Source organism: Podarcis muralis, chromosome 7 (genome assembly GCF_964188315.1).
Source record: "Podarcis muralis chromosome 7, rPodMur119.hap1.1, whole genome shotgun sequence".
Taxonomy (NCBI): domain Eukaryota; kingdom Metazoa; phylum Chordata; class Lepidosauria; order Squamata; family Lacertidae; genus Podarcis; species Podarcis muralis.
Window position 1 is genome coordinate 81,376,255 of NC_135661.1, and position 18,589 is coordinate 81,394,843.

Below are 18,589 nucleotides of genomic sequence, written 5' to 3' on the forward strand. Positions count from 1 at the left end.
GATTCATGAAGGCTTTCCACCCTGTCCATTTTATGCATGAACGACCTATGTAAGTGTTATCATTATGGCATGGAACATCAATATGCAATATCTATTGCATCTCTCTCAGTCACCTTAAAAGAATGATATGAATCAGCCCTTACTACACATAACATGCACAAAGAGCCTGTGATCCTCATTTCATTTACTTAGAAGGCCTAATAAAGTCAGTAAGACTTCCAAGGTAAAGCTGTTTAGGATGGAGTGGCTGTCTTCAGGATCAGGAAGGGTAAATGTTTTTGATACTGCACTTTGAGTGGGGGCTCAACCCTTCCCCCATGTCATTTGTCCTAAACCAAATTGCATCCCTAGAGCTAGTTGCCTTGTGGAGCAACACATACGGTCGTATATGTATGGGTTTGCCTCGAAGATAAAGAGCATCAGCAGGGATGCAGGCAGTTCTCAGAGGGAAATAGCATGGAGAGAAGGGTTAACCAATTAGCCATACTCCCTTCCACAGCACTGGGGTCTCAAGCCACATCAGCTCTTCTAGTGCCTATTCACTAGAATAATCAGCTATCCTGTGACAAGTAGGATTCAGTCCTGATACTTTGCTCTACTTTTGTCTGCAGGTGAAACTATATTATTTGGCAAATATAACAGTTTTGAGAAGTTGCAAGGCTTACACATACGTGGCATGCAAAAGCATGTAATACAAATCCACGTGGTTGTTTGTTTTAGGCAAAGAAGCTTTGGTGGTTGAAATCTGAAATGGGGGAGGGGGGAGAGGAAGGCATTTCATCCTTGTGCATAGACATCTGCATGGCATTTCCCAACTAACTCCTCCTGAAGCTACTTTTCTCCTTGCAAGGTTCCAAATAATGTATTTTGCAAGTTTAAACAGGCGCCCCTGGAGGAGAGTGGCTTGAGGCAAAGCTGTGGAAGAAAAGAAAAGCTAAATAAAGAATTAAACATCTTACTCCCCTCCTGCTTCCATTTCCCCCACAAAACTACTTTGGCTAGAAGAAGCAGGCAGCACATTTCATAATATGTGTTTACATACAGTGTGTTACAGGTATTTGGACCAGAGTTTCAGATTAATGTAAAAAGTATATGACAGTTACATTGGAAGCTATTTCTTAATTTATGACAGTAACAGCAGTCAATTTTGAAGAAGCCATTTATTAAGATAACACAGGTAGAATATGATTGACCATTGAAATAAATAGTTGCACAGTGTGCAAACACTGTTCAACAGAATTATGAAATCATGGGATTTCATTGTTAGATGGAAACGTGGCAGTTTAGTAGTCAGGACTGAATCTTTTTCTTCAAATCAGAGCTCCTGAACCTCATTGTAACATTGGCTCATTTTGGAAATAATCTTTAAGGAGCTTAGTGAAGATTCTTCAGGTATAGCATCAGAAAACAGTTTCAGCAAATCATAAAAAGATGCTAGCAGGAGATAATGTAAATGTAGCTTTAAAAATTACATCAAGTAACTCCACAAGTAGTATAGCGCCCTATGCTTTTTCACATTGGCCCTCAAGAAGAAATGCTTATTACAAAATTTCAACATTTAAAACATAGGCACTTCTTTCATTTTAAATCAGATTGTGGAGCATTAAAAAGCATAAGGGTGAAAAAAAGTTCGCCAAATAAACTTCTAGGGTTTGCCACACAAAAACTCACTTCTAGGGTCATATATCCAAAATTGTGTCTTTAGAGCTCTAAAACAATGAGGTGGTATGAGCAGTGGTGCTGGCATTAGAAATAGTCACTTGTGATGAAGTTTCCTACAGAGTAGACAGCAAATGATTAGAGCCCTGCTTATTACAGCAGATGGCGAAATGCACCAAAACTGCTACATGAGCAGAAATGCAGAGCTGCTTACTTTATGACTAAAAACATTCAAAATACAGCACCATACTCTGTACTGGAACTGGTAGCTCTATCCACTATGTTACACTAAGGTGGCATCTCTCCTGTGTGAGTTTGCTTGTGCTTGGTTAGGACTCCTGACTGGCTGAAGCTTTTCCCACACTCTCCACATGAATATGGCTTCTCTCCTGTGTGCATTCGCTTGTGCCTGGCCAGGGTTCCTGAACAGCTGAAGCTTTTCCCACACTCTCCACATGAATATGGCTTCTCTCCTGTGTGCATTCGCTTGTGGACAGCCAGGTTTCCTGAACAGCTGAAGCTTTTCCCACACTGTCCACATGAATATGGCTTCTCTCCTGTGTGCGTTCGCTTGTGGACGGCCAGGTCTCCTGACTGGCTGAAGCTTTTCCCACACTCTCCACATGAATATGGCTTCTCTCCTGTGTGCGTTCGTGCGTGGGAGGCCAGGTGTCCTGACTGGCTGAAGCTTTTCCCACACTCTCCACATGAATATGGCTTCTCTCCTGTGTGCGTTCGCTTGTGGATGGCCAGGTCTCCTGAACAGCTGAAGCTTTCCCCACACTCTCCACATGAATATGGCTTCTCTCCTGTGTGCATTCGCTTGTGGACAGCCAGGTTTCCTGACAAGCTGAAGCTTTTCCCACACTCTCCACATGAATATGGCTTCTCTCCTGTGTGCATTCGCTTGTGGACAGCCAGGTTTCCTGAACAGCTGAAGCTTTTCCCACACTCTCCACATGAATATGGCTTCTCTCCTGTGTGCATTCGCTTGTGGACAGCCAGGTTTCCTGAACAGCTGAAGCTTTTCCCACACTCTCCACATGAATATGGCTTCTCTCTTGTGTGTGTTTGCATGGGAGTGACCAGCACTGATGAGTAGCTGAAGCTTCTCTCACACTTTCTAAATGAACATGGTCTCTCTCCTATACATAATTGTTGGGCTGGGCGTGACAACTGCTTTAAAGTTGCCCCATTTTCATTGCATCTAGAAAGCTGAGTTCTACTCTGTGTCTCTTTGTTTATATCTTTTAAAAACAGTGTCTCCTCATCTTTATCTTTGTAAACACAACTTGGCACTAGGTGCTGCAGCATAGTTCTGTTTGAAGCACTATTTGTGATTTTGAATAGAGATTTCTCTGCTAGGACATTTTCAGGTACTTCAGGCTGTATTCCATATCCTGAATGCCTCCATTTCATATGTCTGTGAAGGTAATCTTTGAAAGTGAAAGCCAATTTGCAGCAGGGACACTGATGACAGGTGATACCTCGCTCCTGTATCAAACGTGAATTCTGCCTGTGTACTATTTGAGAACAAACAAGATTTGAGTTTTAGTAGCTATTTTCAACCATGCATGACAAATGGGCATATGGGACTACATTATTTAGGAAACTACAGGACCCAACAAGCTCACTGAGAGCCAAGGAAAAAGACACATGCCAAAACAGAGGGTTGTCCTGAAGGAGCAAGCAGCAGTAAGAAGACCAAGGCTGGCCACAGCATTCAGAAAGGTCATATTACATACAGTGGTCAAAACAGCATCATTGACTATATTACATGTATGGGAAACAAAATAGCTTTGACCATGTCATTGCAGAAGTGTTTTACACAATAAAATGAACAAGGGCTCTAAGATATATTTTGTTTTTATTAAATAATAAATTAAACTTAATTTTAACTATTCTCACAAATGTGTGAGTTATTTCAGGCTCAAAGAGACCTTAAACCTGTCCAAAAAAGAAATATTTTTTTTGTAAAAAAATTTACTTAAAAATCAATTTATTTTATAACCACAAAAAACACCCTCCTTATTTTTAAAACATAACAAGTACATAGTTACCCCATTCTACAACAAAAGGATGATACACCTGTTAGTTGTGGTTTGTGCGCTATGGCTTATCGAACCTACCAGGAATAAAATGACAAAAATTCACTTTGAATAGTCAGTGACCCTTTTCTTAATACCATTTTTATACCTTATTTCGAAAGAGACCACATTTAGCTTTATTTTGATACCAAAATAAGCCCAACTGGTTGAAAAAACAAAAACAAACAGTAGTTTTTTTCTAAACTGATGCAGAAATTGCATTAGCCTAAATCGCGCAGAAATCGAAATTTTCAAAAAATTCTCCTATGCACAATTTTGGATGAAAAAATCTTTAAAAATTAATTTGAGGGTTTTTTCTAAACTGGCGCAGAAATTGCATAAGCCTAAATTGCGCGAAAAATGAAATTTTCAAAAAAATCTCCTGCTCCCAATTTTGGAGCAAAAAATCTTAAAAAATTAATTTGAGGTTATCTCATAAGTATCTACACATTTAAAAAATTGAAGAAAATCTGAGTCATGAGAGCACATGGCACCAGGCAATTTGGCGTGTAATGACCCAAAATGTGGAGGTGTGTTAAAATACTGCAATACTATTGAATGCAAATAAAGTCTAAATTTTGGTGCTTTAACTATATTAAAATAGTTCTGAGAGAGAATTTCTTCTATGCCAAATGCATTTCTTATTTTTTAAGATAACACCTGCATACAGGGGAAATTAGATATTTGCACAAGAGACAACTACTGTATATGATGAAATTCTTCCTAATATTACAACAACTGTAGTATTGTTGTGATCTTGGCGGGGGGGGGGGGTGTCAGCCTGTATGATGCTGGAGTCTCTTCTAATTCCATTGTTGAACTAGCCAGGCAAATTCCTTGGCAAGTTAATGGCCCTAAGTATGGTCAATAATATAACAAAGCAAGTTGTTCTGTGCCAGAGGACAAATGGGTGCCCCCTCTCACCTGACTGGTAGTTAGAAGGACAATAGCCAGTTGTATGTGACACCTGGGCTAGAAGCAAGCAGAAGCCAGAAAGTGAGAAACATACTTGATTTCTATTTGAATCAAACGCTGTGACCATAGAAGAAGCAATATATTTTGGGGTGTTGATTCTGTGTCCCTCCATCACAGGCTGAGGTTGTATACTTGTATAAAAAAAACAATAAATCTTAAAGACACCACAGACTCTGATGTCCCTCATTCCTAGAATCTCTGGAATTTCACACCGCTCAGAGAGTGGGGTGATGTTCAACAATATATTGGCATGCTATGTGAGGGGGTCTACCATGACCCAAGGTGTGACAACCTCCCAGCTGATGGATTTTGACTGAGGGGGAAAGCCAGATTTAACCAATGTGGGACAATCCACTGGGATGTTGTACTGCACAAGTTCCCACTGAAATAAATAGGAGAGGCATAACAATATTTGTATGACGCCTCCATTCCTTTCAAAGAGACAGGCACAGAATAATATCCTGGTGGACTATGTCTCATATTACTGGCAGGTGTGTTGTTACTTCACTTTCCTGCAGCAGGCAGCAATATGACTTGTGCCAGCCTGCTTAAGGCTGGCACCGCTCCCATGCTCTACATATGAGAAGACTTAAGAACTGGAGTCATGTTCAAAAGTCATACAAGCACTACCACTATGTCAAAAACACAGCACCAGTCTTTTTAGCCCACATATTCACCATGCGAAATTGATCCTAATCCTTGTGCATTTCTCTGCAACATGAAAGCTTTCCCCCAGCTGTCCTACATTTCTCTTACCTCAACCACCCCTCTAGCTCTACAATTCTATGGTTCTATGAACTAGTCCTTTAGATTTACCGTATATAACGCATAGAAATATGAAGATATATTAGATGTATCTAGGAGAATGCTGTCTAAGACAAACAAAAGAAGCAATAACAGACTTCAGTGTTAGGCAAGATTTAAAACAATGCATGATTATTATACCTTTTCTTGATTTCCATCTAGAGCCCCACTTGATGCCAAGCTCCTTTCCATATTCTTCTCCATACCAAACCAGAAGCTCAGAATGAATAAGGATTATTTTACATGCTCTGTAGTAGATTTTCCCATGATACTGGAAGGCAACAAGATTTTGCTCTTCCTCATTCCGGGCACAGTTAACATACCTGAAAGTTCATTGTTAAGAGGGTAACTAAAAGTACTCAGTCAGGCAAGGTGGAAATTAGAGAAGTACTATGAAGCATAACAATTGCATTACTTTCTTCTATTATTCCAGTAATGAAATGCACAGCTGAAATATTTTAAATTTGTTGAACACTGGGCATATTATACACTGGAGGTTACTACACACAACAGAATTTTGTAAAATAAACTTTGGTCTTCTTACCTGTGGTAACTTCACTTTCTTTTTTTTCTTTTTTTTTTGTGGTAGAAGAATATATTTGTCTGGGTTGCTCCTCCCATTCATTTCAGAAGCAAGACTTATGCAGACCACCAGGCATTTGCTCTACTAGGAATGATGAACCCATAGCTTTGACTGATCCCACTAAGCAGTCCACCACTCTCTTTCCAAACCAAGATATTATTTTTTTTCCTTTGAAAGGTGCCACTTCTCCCTCTAGTACTGGCACTACTGGACTTTGGTAAATAGTGTGCAATTTGCACAGCAGTATGCAGAAAAAATACCCTGGTAAGACTGCTGTTGAAAGGATAAAGAAAACTTAACATTTATTACTCATGGAGGAGGAAACATCCTATGTATAGATTTTACATGTGGCCAAGATGCAGCCAAGATGTTGACACTAGCACAAGCTAACTCATACTGACTACTTGGAGAAGCAGAAAAGCCTGAAAGGAAGTGAACTACTTTACAGACGAGCATTTACTAAAAGAGAAGGAATCAGTGAAGAAGGAAGAACAGGTTGCATTTCTATCTATTCCTCACCACAGTTCAAGCAGGTTATTGTAAATGTTGTGCTTTACTCCCAACAGTTAAAAGATCTTAAGAGCATGGACGGTTAACCTGTAGTTACCCAGAATGACATATAAGTCATTCTGTTCTATTGGCCTTTCCATGTGTATGAAGACCCTTGTTTTAAAAGTCTCTCTTCATTTAGTTTGATCAAAGATGTTTACCTCATCCAGTTGGAATTAGTTTCATCCTTTCCATCAATGTAAACATAGCAGTTTTGCCCTCTAGTAATCTGTAATTAAAATAAACACGAAACACACACATCAATATGGTAGCACTACAACATATAGGATGTTAAGGGGCTCTGCTCCCCTGCTTGCTTTGGTCATCAACCCCCCCCCACACACACATTAACCTCTTAGAGTTTCCCCTTCCCACTGCATGCAACTACTAAGCCCCCTTTTCACCCTCTCAACCCTACGTTTGAAAGCACTACTCTCGTTTCTGCAGCCTTGCTTTGCACCCGTTTTCACCTCCACCTCCATGTCTTCCCCTTCTTTTGTGCAACCCCAGCAGGCACACAGACCATTCCCATGGTAATCTCCTGCATCTTCTTCTTCCCACATATTGCAACTACTAAGAACCCTTTTCACCTTTTGCCTAATTATGAAGCCACCCTCCCCACCTATTCTGTAGCTCTGTTTCCTGGCAGGCTTGTTTTCTGGATTCTCATCATTTTCTTTTTAGGAGTTTTCCTGGAGTTTTTAAACTTTGTGTTTAAATAATCTAGAATAGTCTAGGTGGGGAAATATACTTTTTATTTTAATAATACAATTCACTTTGAATAAACAAATAAGCAGAAGCAACAAAATATTGCTTTGGGTAAGAAATACATTTTAAGAACTTCCCTGGCTTTTTTGCTTGAGGTATATTTCATTCATTCAGGAAGGTGGTACTCTACACGAAAAGTTCTTAAAATAAAAGTGCTGTGTGTAAATCATACCAGCCAAGAATAACCACTGTTGGCTGCTTCTTCTTCCTCTGTGATTTTCCCTTCGTAGGGCCCAAAATGAATTCCTGGAGGCAGAATTTCTCCTTCATTCCAGACTCCAAAGCCAGCTTTGGGGATACCTGAAGGGCCAATTCTCAAACCTGGAGGTAAAGTGAGGGTGGCCCTCTCTTCCAGTCCTATTTCTACTGCTGTATCCTTGATGAAAACTGGAGAACCATGAACTGAACATTCATCAATAAAGAATAGCAGGCAGTATTCACAAACTAGGAAGGGAAAGAAAGTTAACTGAGACATGATGCTGCAGGACTTTTTTCACCATCAATTAGTTTATTCCTTTTTTTCAGATATCTACAGTTATGAATGGCAATCTATATAAATATTTAAAGTTGTAAAACTTGGGGAATTTGTGTCAATGTGCAATAATTATTACAATGAATTTTGTGGTTGGCTCTCCAACTGAGGCTCTGGTCTTGTTGGGGAATGGTGATATGGACATGGCTATTGTACTGCTTCAGGGGATAAGGATGCCAGGGACAGTCTACTTATGGGACAGTCCAGAGAGCAAGGTTGGGTTCACAACCTAAGGTCACATTGAGGGGATGGTCAATAAGAGAAGCAAAGTCCAGTCACAGGCCAAAGACAAAAACAAAAAGAACACAGGTTCTCAGCAAGGTAGCACAGAGCACCAAGAAGCTGGTTAATGGAAGTTGTTCCAAGAAACTTTCCCAAGGACTGTATACATTTTTCCAGGAGCCTGCTGAGCCCCACCTTAGACATAGCATATGGTCAGCAGATAATCTAATTGCAGCAGACAGAATTCTGTCTGGTTCTAGTCATAGTCAGCCTGATAGTTGTTGTTGTTATTTTGTTTTTTAAATAATATTTATTAAATATTTCTTAGTTTACAAAAATATGTGCATTGTCTCTTTTTTCAAGTTGTGTTTTCTACAGATCAGTTTCATTTGTTGTGAGATGTTAGTATTGCAAACAATATGAGGTTGGGAAGAAAAGATGGGGAAACTGGGGGAGGGGTGATGGTGTGCGGGATAGTTTTACAAACCCTGATGGTTCCATTTAACAATAGTTCTAGCACCATAGGGTGCTCCAAGGCTTCATGGTACAGTTGGATGAATTCAGGGGAAATGTTTCATTATTTCCTATGTTTGTCATTGCCCATAAATGTTAAGAAGGATTATTTCCCCTGCTATGCAACCTTGGCATTCCCTATCAGAATGTTGAGTGGTATTGATGTGTTGGATTCTCTTTGGAGAAGGAAGGATTTCCTCCTTAAACTAGTTTAGCCACTAACATTTGGTTGGTTGGTTTTCCTTTTCTTATAGTGTGTAACCATACTTTAATTGCACAAATTCCATCAAGCTATTATAGGAAATTTATTTTCTTTTTAAAATGTGGTTGGGAATACTGATTATAGCTCAGGAACTTTTTATGTGAAAGTCTGAAGTACTTTCTTACAAAATGGAGCAGTGTCACAAAAAGAGAGTTTAATAGTGCCAGTGGTTTGGCCATATAGAATTGCTCTTCCTTTTCCAATTTATGACAATTGTTACAAGCCTGATACAGGCATTTTAATTAACATAATTTTGATTAAGCACTTTTTAAAATATAAGCATAAAGGGAGAGTTTCTTAGCATTATTAGCATTAGAATTATGAATAAACCTGAACCTGAAAAATATGTAATAGAATATCTAAAAGCACTGTTTTATACAGTAAATATTTTTCCAAGGCATCATAAGAATTGAAGATGGAAACTGCTGATTATAAACTTACACAAGTAATCATCATCATTTGGCTCATTTATTTCCATATATGTTTTTCTCTCCCTCTTCCGCAAACTATATGTACTAACTTCTTTCTCCTGATCTCTTTTCCTATTCTTTGTTTTCCCCGACAAAGCTTTCTTCTCAATATCTGAAGTATATAATATAATTTTGTAACACATAAACTCATGGAAAGCAAAAGTACATGGAATACAAGAACTTGAATCACATTAGGTATGTTTAGGTGTTCACATTAGTCCCTGCTTGCCTTGCTCATGTGTAGGATTTACATATAAGCAGAATGTCTGAATATACCTACTTTTGTTTCTGCAAGATGTGTGTAGAACACTGTGGGATATTCTATTCTGGAATGGCATTGTCTCCTTATAATAAAATCTTCTATTGTTTCAGCATTTCTAACAAGTCACATAAGAATAGCAGGTGGTAAAAAACATAGGATGAACATACCACACTGGACATGAAGTGACAGATACAGTGTGCTGAGAATTAAAATGTTCTCTATTTCCTCCTGAAGATTTTGCTTGGCTGTGCTCCAAAACGTTTCACTAGGCATCTAAACAGAATTAGTTGTGCTCTTTACTAGCGAGGCTTAATTACCTAGATTGGCTGAGAGCCTGTATATGTGACAATGTGGCTCACAGGCAGCAAAATATTAACCAATCATGCTCCAACCTAGAAATACCATACTAAACTATAGCCCTTTTCATAATGAGACAAAACCACCTAAAAAATCCCCAACTTTCATAAAGCACAATGAATATCTTTTAATATGGACATACCCGCATTTAAGTGCAGCTTATCAATGTTAGAAATTTAATTCTGAGTCAATTTTCATATTTCATGGTTGCAGGAATGCCTAGTCCTGTTAACATGGATAAGCTCACACCTAAACATCACTACAGTATTACCACACCCTGTCACTTTCATGCCCCATCTCCTTCCATATTTGACTCATGTAAAGTCTTTCACGGTGTAATTGGCTAGGTGGATTTGCACTGCTTGAGGAGCTGCACAATGTAAGCTCTCTGTCATTTTGCTGCACTGGACTTGAAAACAACATGCAACATTGCTTTTGCTCTTACATACAATTCCATCAATTTTTTTCATCTTACACAGATCATAAGATCAGATCATTAGAAAAAGTTCCAGTTCCAGTTTTGGAGAGTGTCCTTTACAAGTAAATGTCAAAAAAAATTATAGGCAGCTGTAAAGAACACAGTGGGCAGAGTAATTGTTATTTAAAGTTGTTAAAAAAATAAATAAATGGCTCTCCAAGCACTTACCAGTCTTTGATTCAGCTGCAATGTCTGTAGTATGAACATCTGCACATGTATTTTTGTCAGTTTTCTTTATATGTTCTTGGTCTTTGGAAGTAAGTCTCATAGTGTTTATTTGCTTATTCTGCAACAACACATTGTTTTCTATTAAATCTTAACACCTCAAATAACACTCAAAGAATTAAGAGGGGGCTTGTGAATCATGTGTATTTACTGAGTGGTAAAAGTGATCATAACGGATGCGGGTGGCGCCGTGGGTTAAACCAGAGCCTAGGACTTGCCAATCAGAAGGTCGGCGGTTTGAATCCCCGTGACGGGGTGAGCTCCCGTTGCTCGGTCCCTGCTCCTGCCAACCTAGCAGTTCGAAAGCACATCAAACTGCAAGTAGATAAATAGGTACCGCTCCGGCGGGAAGGTAAACGGCATTTCCGTGTGCTGCTCTGGTTTGCCAGAAGCGGCTTAGACATGCTGGCCACATAACCCGGAAGCAGTCTGCGGACAAACACCGGCTCCCTCGGCCTATAGAGCGAGATGAGCGCGTAACCCCAGAGTCAGTCACGACTGGACCTAATGGTCAGGGGTCCCTTTATCTTTACCTTTTAAAAGTGATCATATTAATTTAGATCTTCTTAAATATTTCCACAATGGCAGTTATCATTTAGACAAATTACCAGTTAGTATATTCAGTTACGAGACAGTCCCAAGCCATACTTAATTATTTATTTTTCTCAGGAATCTCTCCTTTGGCTATAGAGTACAATGTTTAGCAAAAGTACGGTACATGGAAATAACTTTGAACATGTGACTATTATTGCTAACACCCAGAAAGACCTTCAAACGTGAACAGAAAATGAATTGCTGCAGCAATCATGACTTAAATGTATGAACATATTATATATTTGACTTTCAACCCAATGAAATAGCTACATTGTGTCCTCATGTCAAAAAAGTTGTGCTGTCTGGGGCTGACTAGAATTCAAAACACCTAGAGAAGGGTTGTCAGCCTGGTCCCTACTGCCCACTTCTAGGCATTTCAGGATTCTAGGTGGGCGGTAGGGGGTTCTACAGCACAAGCTGAATTATCCTTCCATCGAACACTGGTGGGTGGTAAGGAATTTTTTCCATTAAGAAAGATGCATTAGTGGGCAGTAGGTATAAAACGGTTGACTACCACTGACCTAGAGGGAATCAGACCGGTGAAGGCTGGTCTATTAGGCTGTGTCCACATAAAGCTTTTGAAACACACATGGGCTACTATTTCACAGTGTGCTTTCGTACATAGCAGTTTCCTGTGTACAGCAGTACACACCTTCACGATCTAAAGCAGCAGCTACTAACTATATTGGCTGTATACATGGATAATGTGCAAGCTAGTGTCCAGCTGTGTTCTGTTCCCCTCCCCTCAATTAGTGTTTCCACATACTTTAAAAAAAAGAAAAAGAAAATGTTTTTCACAGTCTTTCAGTGTGTCTGCAAATAGTGTGGGTTTTGTGAACTACAGGTCACCCTGTCAGATGGGTAGCTTATCCTCAGTCTCCTACACATTTGATTCCAGAGTTTGTGTTGATTCCAGAGTTTGTTTCTTTGTTTCAGTTGTTTGTTTTGGTTCTTCCTTTGTTTGAATGTGTAATGTTATGATCACTGACTACAAATGTCAAATTGTTTCTCTGGAAGCTAATGATCGTGAACAATAAATTTCCACTCAAATAAAAGTATGCCCCTTCAAACCCTGCTATTATTAATATCTTTATTTCCATATTAGGGCAAACACATGAAATATTTCTCCAAACTATTTTGATTCGATGTTTGCTAGAATCATCAGACAAACAAAAAAACAGAAATTGCAAATCACGTGAAATATCCAAAACTATCTTACTTGATCAAGAGGGTACTTTTTTTTCTTTTCCTCTTTCCAGCTATTCAGGTTACATGGTGTCCTAAAAGATTTTACTGGAAATAAGAAGCAAACTAATATTTTAGAAATTAAAATATTATCGCTGAACATATAAACCCGAGAGAGAGAGAGAGAGAGAGAGAGAGAGAGAGAGAGAGAGAGAGAGTTGTGCAATATATACACAAACTTTGGTATTTGTACCAGTTAATCATTTGGAGAATGCTATAGCTCCAAACCATCCACTAAATTTATCCAGTACCTGCCAGCCAGTTCTCCATGGTAATTTCCAGGAGTATATTTGCAAAAATGTGTTATACCCCGCCCATCTGGCTGGGTTTCCCCAGCCACTGTTTCACCAAGAGAAAAACATTTGGTAGCATGAATTTAAATAAATAGAAACTGAACAGGCAGGTGGTTCTCCTTCAGTTTATGGAATGATAAAAACAATGATGCCTCAATAAATGTCTCTTGATTGATTGATGTTTAGAATATGTTCTCTGCATCTTCACTTTTATCTTGACTATGAATGCATCATCACAGGAATGTATCCCATGATATTACACATTGTGTTGCCAAGAAAAAGGAGTGAACATAGGAAACTGCTATATACTAAGTCAGACCACTGGTCCATCCATCTCAGTATTGTTGACACGGCCCAGCAGTGGCCCTCCAGGGGTCCAGACACAAGTCCTTCCCAGCTTTAGCTAGAAATACCAATGACTAAACCTGAGAGTTTTTCTGCACAAAACACATGCTGTACCACTGAGCTCTAGACTTTCCTTATATAATAGGAATGATTGAATATACATGGAATGAATGGGATTACAGGAACAATATGGCAATAACCATATTGTATTGCTGATACAGTATTGAATTAATGAAACATCATTAGATGCTCAGCTTTAGAATGAATATAAAACCATTCTAATGCAAAAGATTAATATTCAATAAAAAGAATACAGCAAAACTGCAACCTGATTTATGCACCAGAGTACACAGTATAGCAACAGAACAGAAGTGGGGAAACAGTGACCCTCCAGTTGTTGTGGGACTCCATCTTCCATTAGCCCCATCCAGCATGGTTAATGGTGAAGGATTACAGGAGTCATATCAGGAGGGCCATTCATTCCCCATCATTGCAACAGAATATTCATATAGGCAGAGCAAAGGAAAATCCAGTATGAGACATAAGGGCTATTAGTAGTGACGAACAAAATGAACCAATGTAGATGAGTTGGGTCACATCACATAAACTACATTTTGTTACATTCATCAGCTACATCTCACAAAATTAATATAACTGAAGTAATTTATCTTTCATTCTTTTAAAACTTTTTTTTAATCAATAAACTAAATTTATTTATATATCATCTCAGAATGTTGCAAGCAGCTGCATGCACGGAAGTACTACTAATGCAATCTTACTTTAATGCCAGTGACTTGGAACATGCAAGATACTTCTCAAATGGAGAGTACCTCCATCTCCCATTCCAGGCTGGGCCCTACAGGGACATTCTTCCTGGGTGTAACAATTGTGACCCCAGCTTTGAGCTTTGAGTGAAAGAATGACTCGCGCTGGCTGTGTCCACTGCTACTGTTGGAGGCATCTGGTTGGCCATTGTGAGACCAGGGTGCTGAACCACATGGGCCCATATATATGTCATTCACCAGAAAGAGACAAATGCAGTCATCCGTAGAGCATTTATCTTTCAATTAGCTATGATGGCTAAATGGAATGCCCATGTTCAGATATATGCTAAGTTGATTGATGGGACAACAGAAAGGGGGGGGGGGCGGTATTGCCTTCATGCCCTGCTTATGGGCTTTGCAGAAGTACCTGGCTAGGCACTGTGGGAAACAGGATGGTCTGTTCCAGCAGGATTTTTCTTAGACTTTATTGCTGGTGAGGGGTGTGGCCTGCAAAAAGTTCTATGGCCCGTATAAAGAAGCCTGGAGGGCTGCATCTATTCAGGAATGACTATAGTAATCATTTACCTATAGATTTTGGTGTCCATTCCTCATCGGACTCAGAGGACCCATCTGTAGTTTTGGGAGGTTGCCGTGCATGATACATAAATGTTGGTTTAGGTGTAGAAAGACCTAATAAAAAATATCAGTTATAAGATACTATAAAAGTTGTTGTCTGCACACATCTTGTTGAAAGAATGCATCCAGAAATTTGTCTCTGTTCAACTGATGGCAAATGCCAATAAAAGACAAAATAATCAATGCTATGGTACTGTATTGTGCTATGGGGGAAAAGGGCCCTTCCCACCCCCCTCCCCAGAATCTGAATCCAATGGGAGAGGCTTCAGATCACTTGCCACATAGTATACCTAGTCACAAGTTTTTGTTAAAAGCAAAAAGTACTGTATCAGTGAAAGACCAATCTATCCTCTGCAGTCCACAACATGGGGGAGGTGTGGGGAAAGGAGACGATTGTTTCAATGTTATCTTACAGAGCAATTCTAACAAACTCAAAAGTAACCCCTATTACTTTCAATTGGGGTCTACACCCAGGAAAGTGGATTGGATTGCAGCCAATGTGCAACTTAACTGATGCAACCCAGTAACTTAACCAAGCATATCAAGTGAAGACATGCTTGGAGAAGAATTTGAATCCAGAGCTCCCAGGTACAATTTCAGCATTATTTCTAGTTCCATACTTCTTTCATTAATCTCTCTTTGCCTTCTCTACTGGTCCTAATTCTACCTACAGAGTTATAAATTTTAACCTTTTTACAAACATAGTTAATATATGGTGTAATTGAGCTGAGCTTCAGGCTGTAATCCTTGAGAGCCCTTGGAAGCCTGACAGTTATACTTTTAAATACACACTAAAATATATGCTTTGCTAACTTTAACATGTCACATAGATGAACCCTTTTAATGTTACTATTTGATAAAGGTAAAACAAGGCGCTAGAGTGAACAATTCTTCAATTGTTCTTCAACTCAGAGATCTTATTGCAGCTAAATAATCCATACTCCTTGCTTTTCAGTAATTTCTCTCACCTAATTGAGTCATAAACTCATAGTTCTCTTTCATATTCTTATAACGAATTTTTTCCCATTCTCCCATTTCAGCCCATTGCTCTTTAGGGAAGTAGATGGCCAGCCCTTTAAAAGTATCTTCAGCCTAGTACACAGGAAGAAAGTGGGTACAGACACATAATATCACGTGTTTAAAAGTTTTACTTAGAAACAAGCACTTTACAAGTAAAGTGAAATCAATCAGTGAAATTACACACTTTGATCACACGTTTAAATTTGCACACCAATTAATTGATGGGTCTAACAACAAGCTAAGTTGCTGCGACTGCTCTTGAAAGTCCAGTTGTTGTACAAGCTGAGCAGCTGCCATACTTTACCATGTCTCTGAACCAGATCTATTTAAAACAAAATTTAGCTATGGCTTTCCTTTCCAGTCTGCACCCAAAGTTTCCAAATTGCATGGAAATTCTACACTACTTTGCCAACTTTGAATGATTGCTCCATGATATCAGGCATGGGCAACTACAGATAAAGTGTCATGTGGCTGTAGCATGATTGTCAAGGTTCCCACTTTATGGGCCTCTCCAGCAAGAACTGAGTTACACGTGAAATCTTATTATTTACACCCCTTAAATTGTATATTATTTCCCCATCATTTTTATTTAATTAAAACATTTGTGTGTGACTTCCCCAAGCCTGCAAAATTGCTAAAAGCAGCAAGTCTCCACTTGCAGAAGCTTGCCACGTTTTAGGGTGGAAGGTCTCTTTACGGGATATTTGCTTACTCCAAATTCCTCACCTTGGGCTTCTGCCCCTTTTTCTTATGGCTCGGCTTTTTGACCTTCTCTGTAGAACCCCTGTCTAAGCAACTATTTTGGGGGCTACCTGACCCCGTCTTCCCCCCCTCAGCACTTTTTGTAAGAAGAGAATCAGAAGGAGGTGGTGCCCCACTGGCTCCTTTCTCCAAGGGCTCTCCTCTCTGATCCCTGGGATCTTTCTCCATGAGATCTCCCCCACTGGGAACAGGCCATTCAGCCTCAGTTGCCCTCTTCCCTGGGGTATCGTTTTTGTCAGATGCCTCTCTTCTCATCCCTCCCGCTTCTCCCATGCTGGAACTGCCTCTGCCCTCCTGCCCTTGGCATTCATCATCCCTGAACATCTCTTGCCCCAACCCCTGAGCTTCTGCCCCAGGAGGTATTTCTTCCCACATTCCCTGGGCTCCTGCCCCAGCTGGCATTTTCTGCCCTCTTTCCTGGGCTTCTGTCCCAGTGGGCATCTCACCTCCAGATGCCATTTCTCTCCCCCTCCCTCAGTTCCCAAATTTCAGCCCAGTTTAATCATCTCTCCCTCCTCAGTCTCCATCCATCCCAGTCAACTTTCTTTCTCCCCTTTCCTCCCTCAGCCCAAACTGGGCATTTCCTCCTTTAATCTTGGGGGGGGGGGTGTTCAGCCCTAGACTTTGGGCTTCCCTGCTCTACACACAGCGAGGGAACTGTTTGAACTTCGCCCCTCTCTGAAATCCTCCCCGCCACAGCCGAGCCTTTTCGCTCAGCCCCACAGAGTCATCTCCTTCCCTCAGCGAGAGGGAAAAGGCGCCAAAAATCGCGCGAGCCAATGAGCGACAGGAGCTGGTGAGCTGCAGCCAATCATCGGGCAGCGCGGGAAATTTCTCTCTCTTTTTTTACAGGTGTCTCACCGCCAGGGTGCTGCGTTCGTTGGTGGTGGGTTTTTTGTTTTACCTCAGGCAAGAGGGTGTGGGGGGAGGGGCAAGTGTAGAAAAGCGGGGAATCTTCTATCCTGAGGAAAATGTTTCCTTGCAAGGAAGGGAATCCACGATTTCATGGGGAATGAATACCAGTCGCAGTAGTACTGGGGGAGGAGGGTGGTCTTCAGAAAGAGCTGGTGGAGGAAAACCAGAGTTTGAAGTGAACTTGTCACAAAGGATGGCATGCCTCTGAGCATGTGCAAAGTACCTTTCCCCCTTGCCACTAAGTAGCCACCACAGGCAGTGCCCCACACATCTGGGACTGAGGAAAAGCTGGCATAATAATAATAATAATAATAATAATAATAATAATAATAATAATAATAATAATAGCAGCTTGAACTCCATCCATTGGACTGGGTTGCCCCAGCCCCTTTGGGCAGTTTCCAACAAAATAGAAAAACACATAGAAACATCAGATATTTAAAAACTTCCCCATACAGAGCTTCTTTTTCCAGATGTCTGCAGGAAGTCCCATGGTTGTTTATCTCTTTGACATTCTAATGGGAAGGTGTTCCACAGGAATGCCATATTCCCCTGACTATGAGGGGAACAGGGAAAGTGGGCAGGAAAAAGGACTTCAATGATGTGATTGATTTTAAGCTTTTGGGGCTGTTTCCGCTGCTTTTCCCTTTTTTTAAAAAATTGTCTTTATTGATTTAAAATATCATCTTACATATATATTACAAATAGTTACATCAAAATTAAACAAAAAATGTAATAGAAAGAAGATAAAGAATAAAAATAAAAAGCAAAAAAGAGTTAACAATAAGAAATGAATATCCTGTCTTTTCTAATAAAGTCTTCTGAAAGAAACTTCCAATCGTTCTCGTTGTACTTTTTCTATTGTCTTAATTGTATCACACAGTTTGTTTTACAACTTCCTGTACATATTCATGTAGTATATTTATTCCATTTGTTTATTATATACAAGTATCATTCAGTTCTGCTAGGATAACATCATTATTACAATATAATCTTATATATTCTTTGAATAGTTTCCATTCTCTGATTTTTTTTTCATTTGGGGCTCCTCTGACTTTTCCGGTCAGCTTTGCTAATTGAAAGTACTCTAGCATGAGTGATTGCCAATCTATTATTGTAGGTGTTGTTTCATATTTCCAACTTCTGGCTATCAGTATTCTTGCAGCCGTAATTTAATACATAAGCAGTGGTCTTGTATTTTGCTTTATTTCTATTGGCAGTATTCCTAGAAGGAAAATCTCTGGCCTTTTTTAAAAAATAAGTTTAAAT

General features: G+C 39.7%; 1 protein-coding gene across 1 annotated transcript; it reads right to left on the reverse strand.

The window, feature by feature from the left end:
• Nucleotides 1-1,428: 1,428 nt before the first annotated feature.
• On the reverse strand, nt 1,429-17,226 carry LOC114603357 (histone-lysine N-methyltransferase PRDM9-like). Its single transcript, XM_077932211.1, has 10 exons — nt 16,370-17,226; nt 15,592-15,715; nt 14,573-14,677; nt 12,560-12,633; nt 10,690-10,807; nt 9,396-9,536; nt 7,598-7,869; nt 6,819-6,886; nt 5,667-5,848; nt 1,429-3,182 (listed from the first exon to the last, which is right to left on the reverse strand). Exons 1-10 carry the CDS (start codon nt 16,862-16,864, stop codon nt 1,948-1,950), a joined length of 2,814 nt encoding a protein of 937 aa, XP_077788337.1. The 5' UTR covers nt 16,865-17,226; the 3' UTR covers nt 1,429-1,947.
• Between the last annotated feature and the right edge of the window lie 1,363 nt (nt 17,227-18,589).

Coding starts and splice junctions, on each gene's coding strand:
- LOC114603357 (XM_077932211.1), bottom strand. CDS start 16,864: ATGGCATCTGGAGGTGAGATGCCCACTGGGACAGAAGCCCAGGAAAGA. Junction 15,716..16,369: donor AAAAGGGGCAGAAGCCCAAG/GTGAGGAATTTG, acceptor CCTGTGTACTAG/GCTGAAGATACTTTTAAAGG. Junction 10,808..12,559: donor AAAAGTACCCTCTTGATCAA/GTAAGATAGTTT, acceptor GTGTTGTTGCAG/AATAAGCAAATAAACACTAT.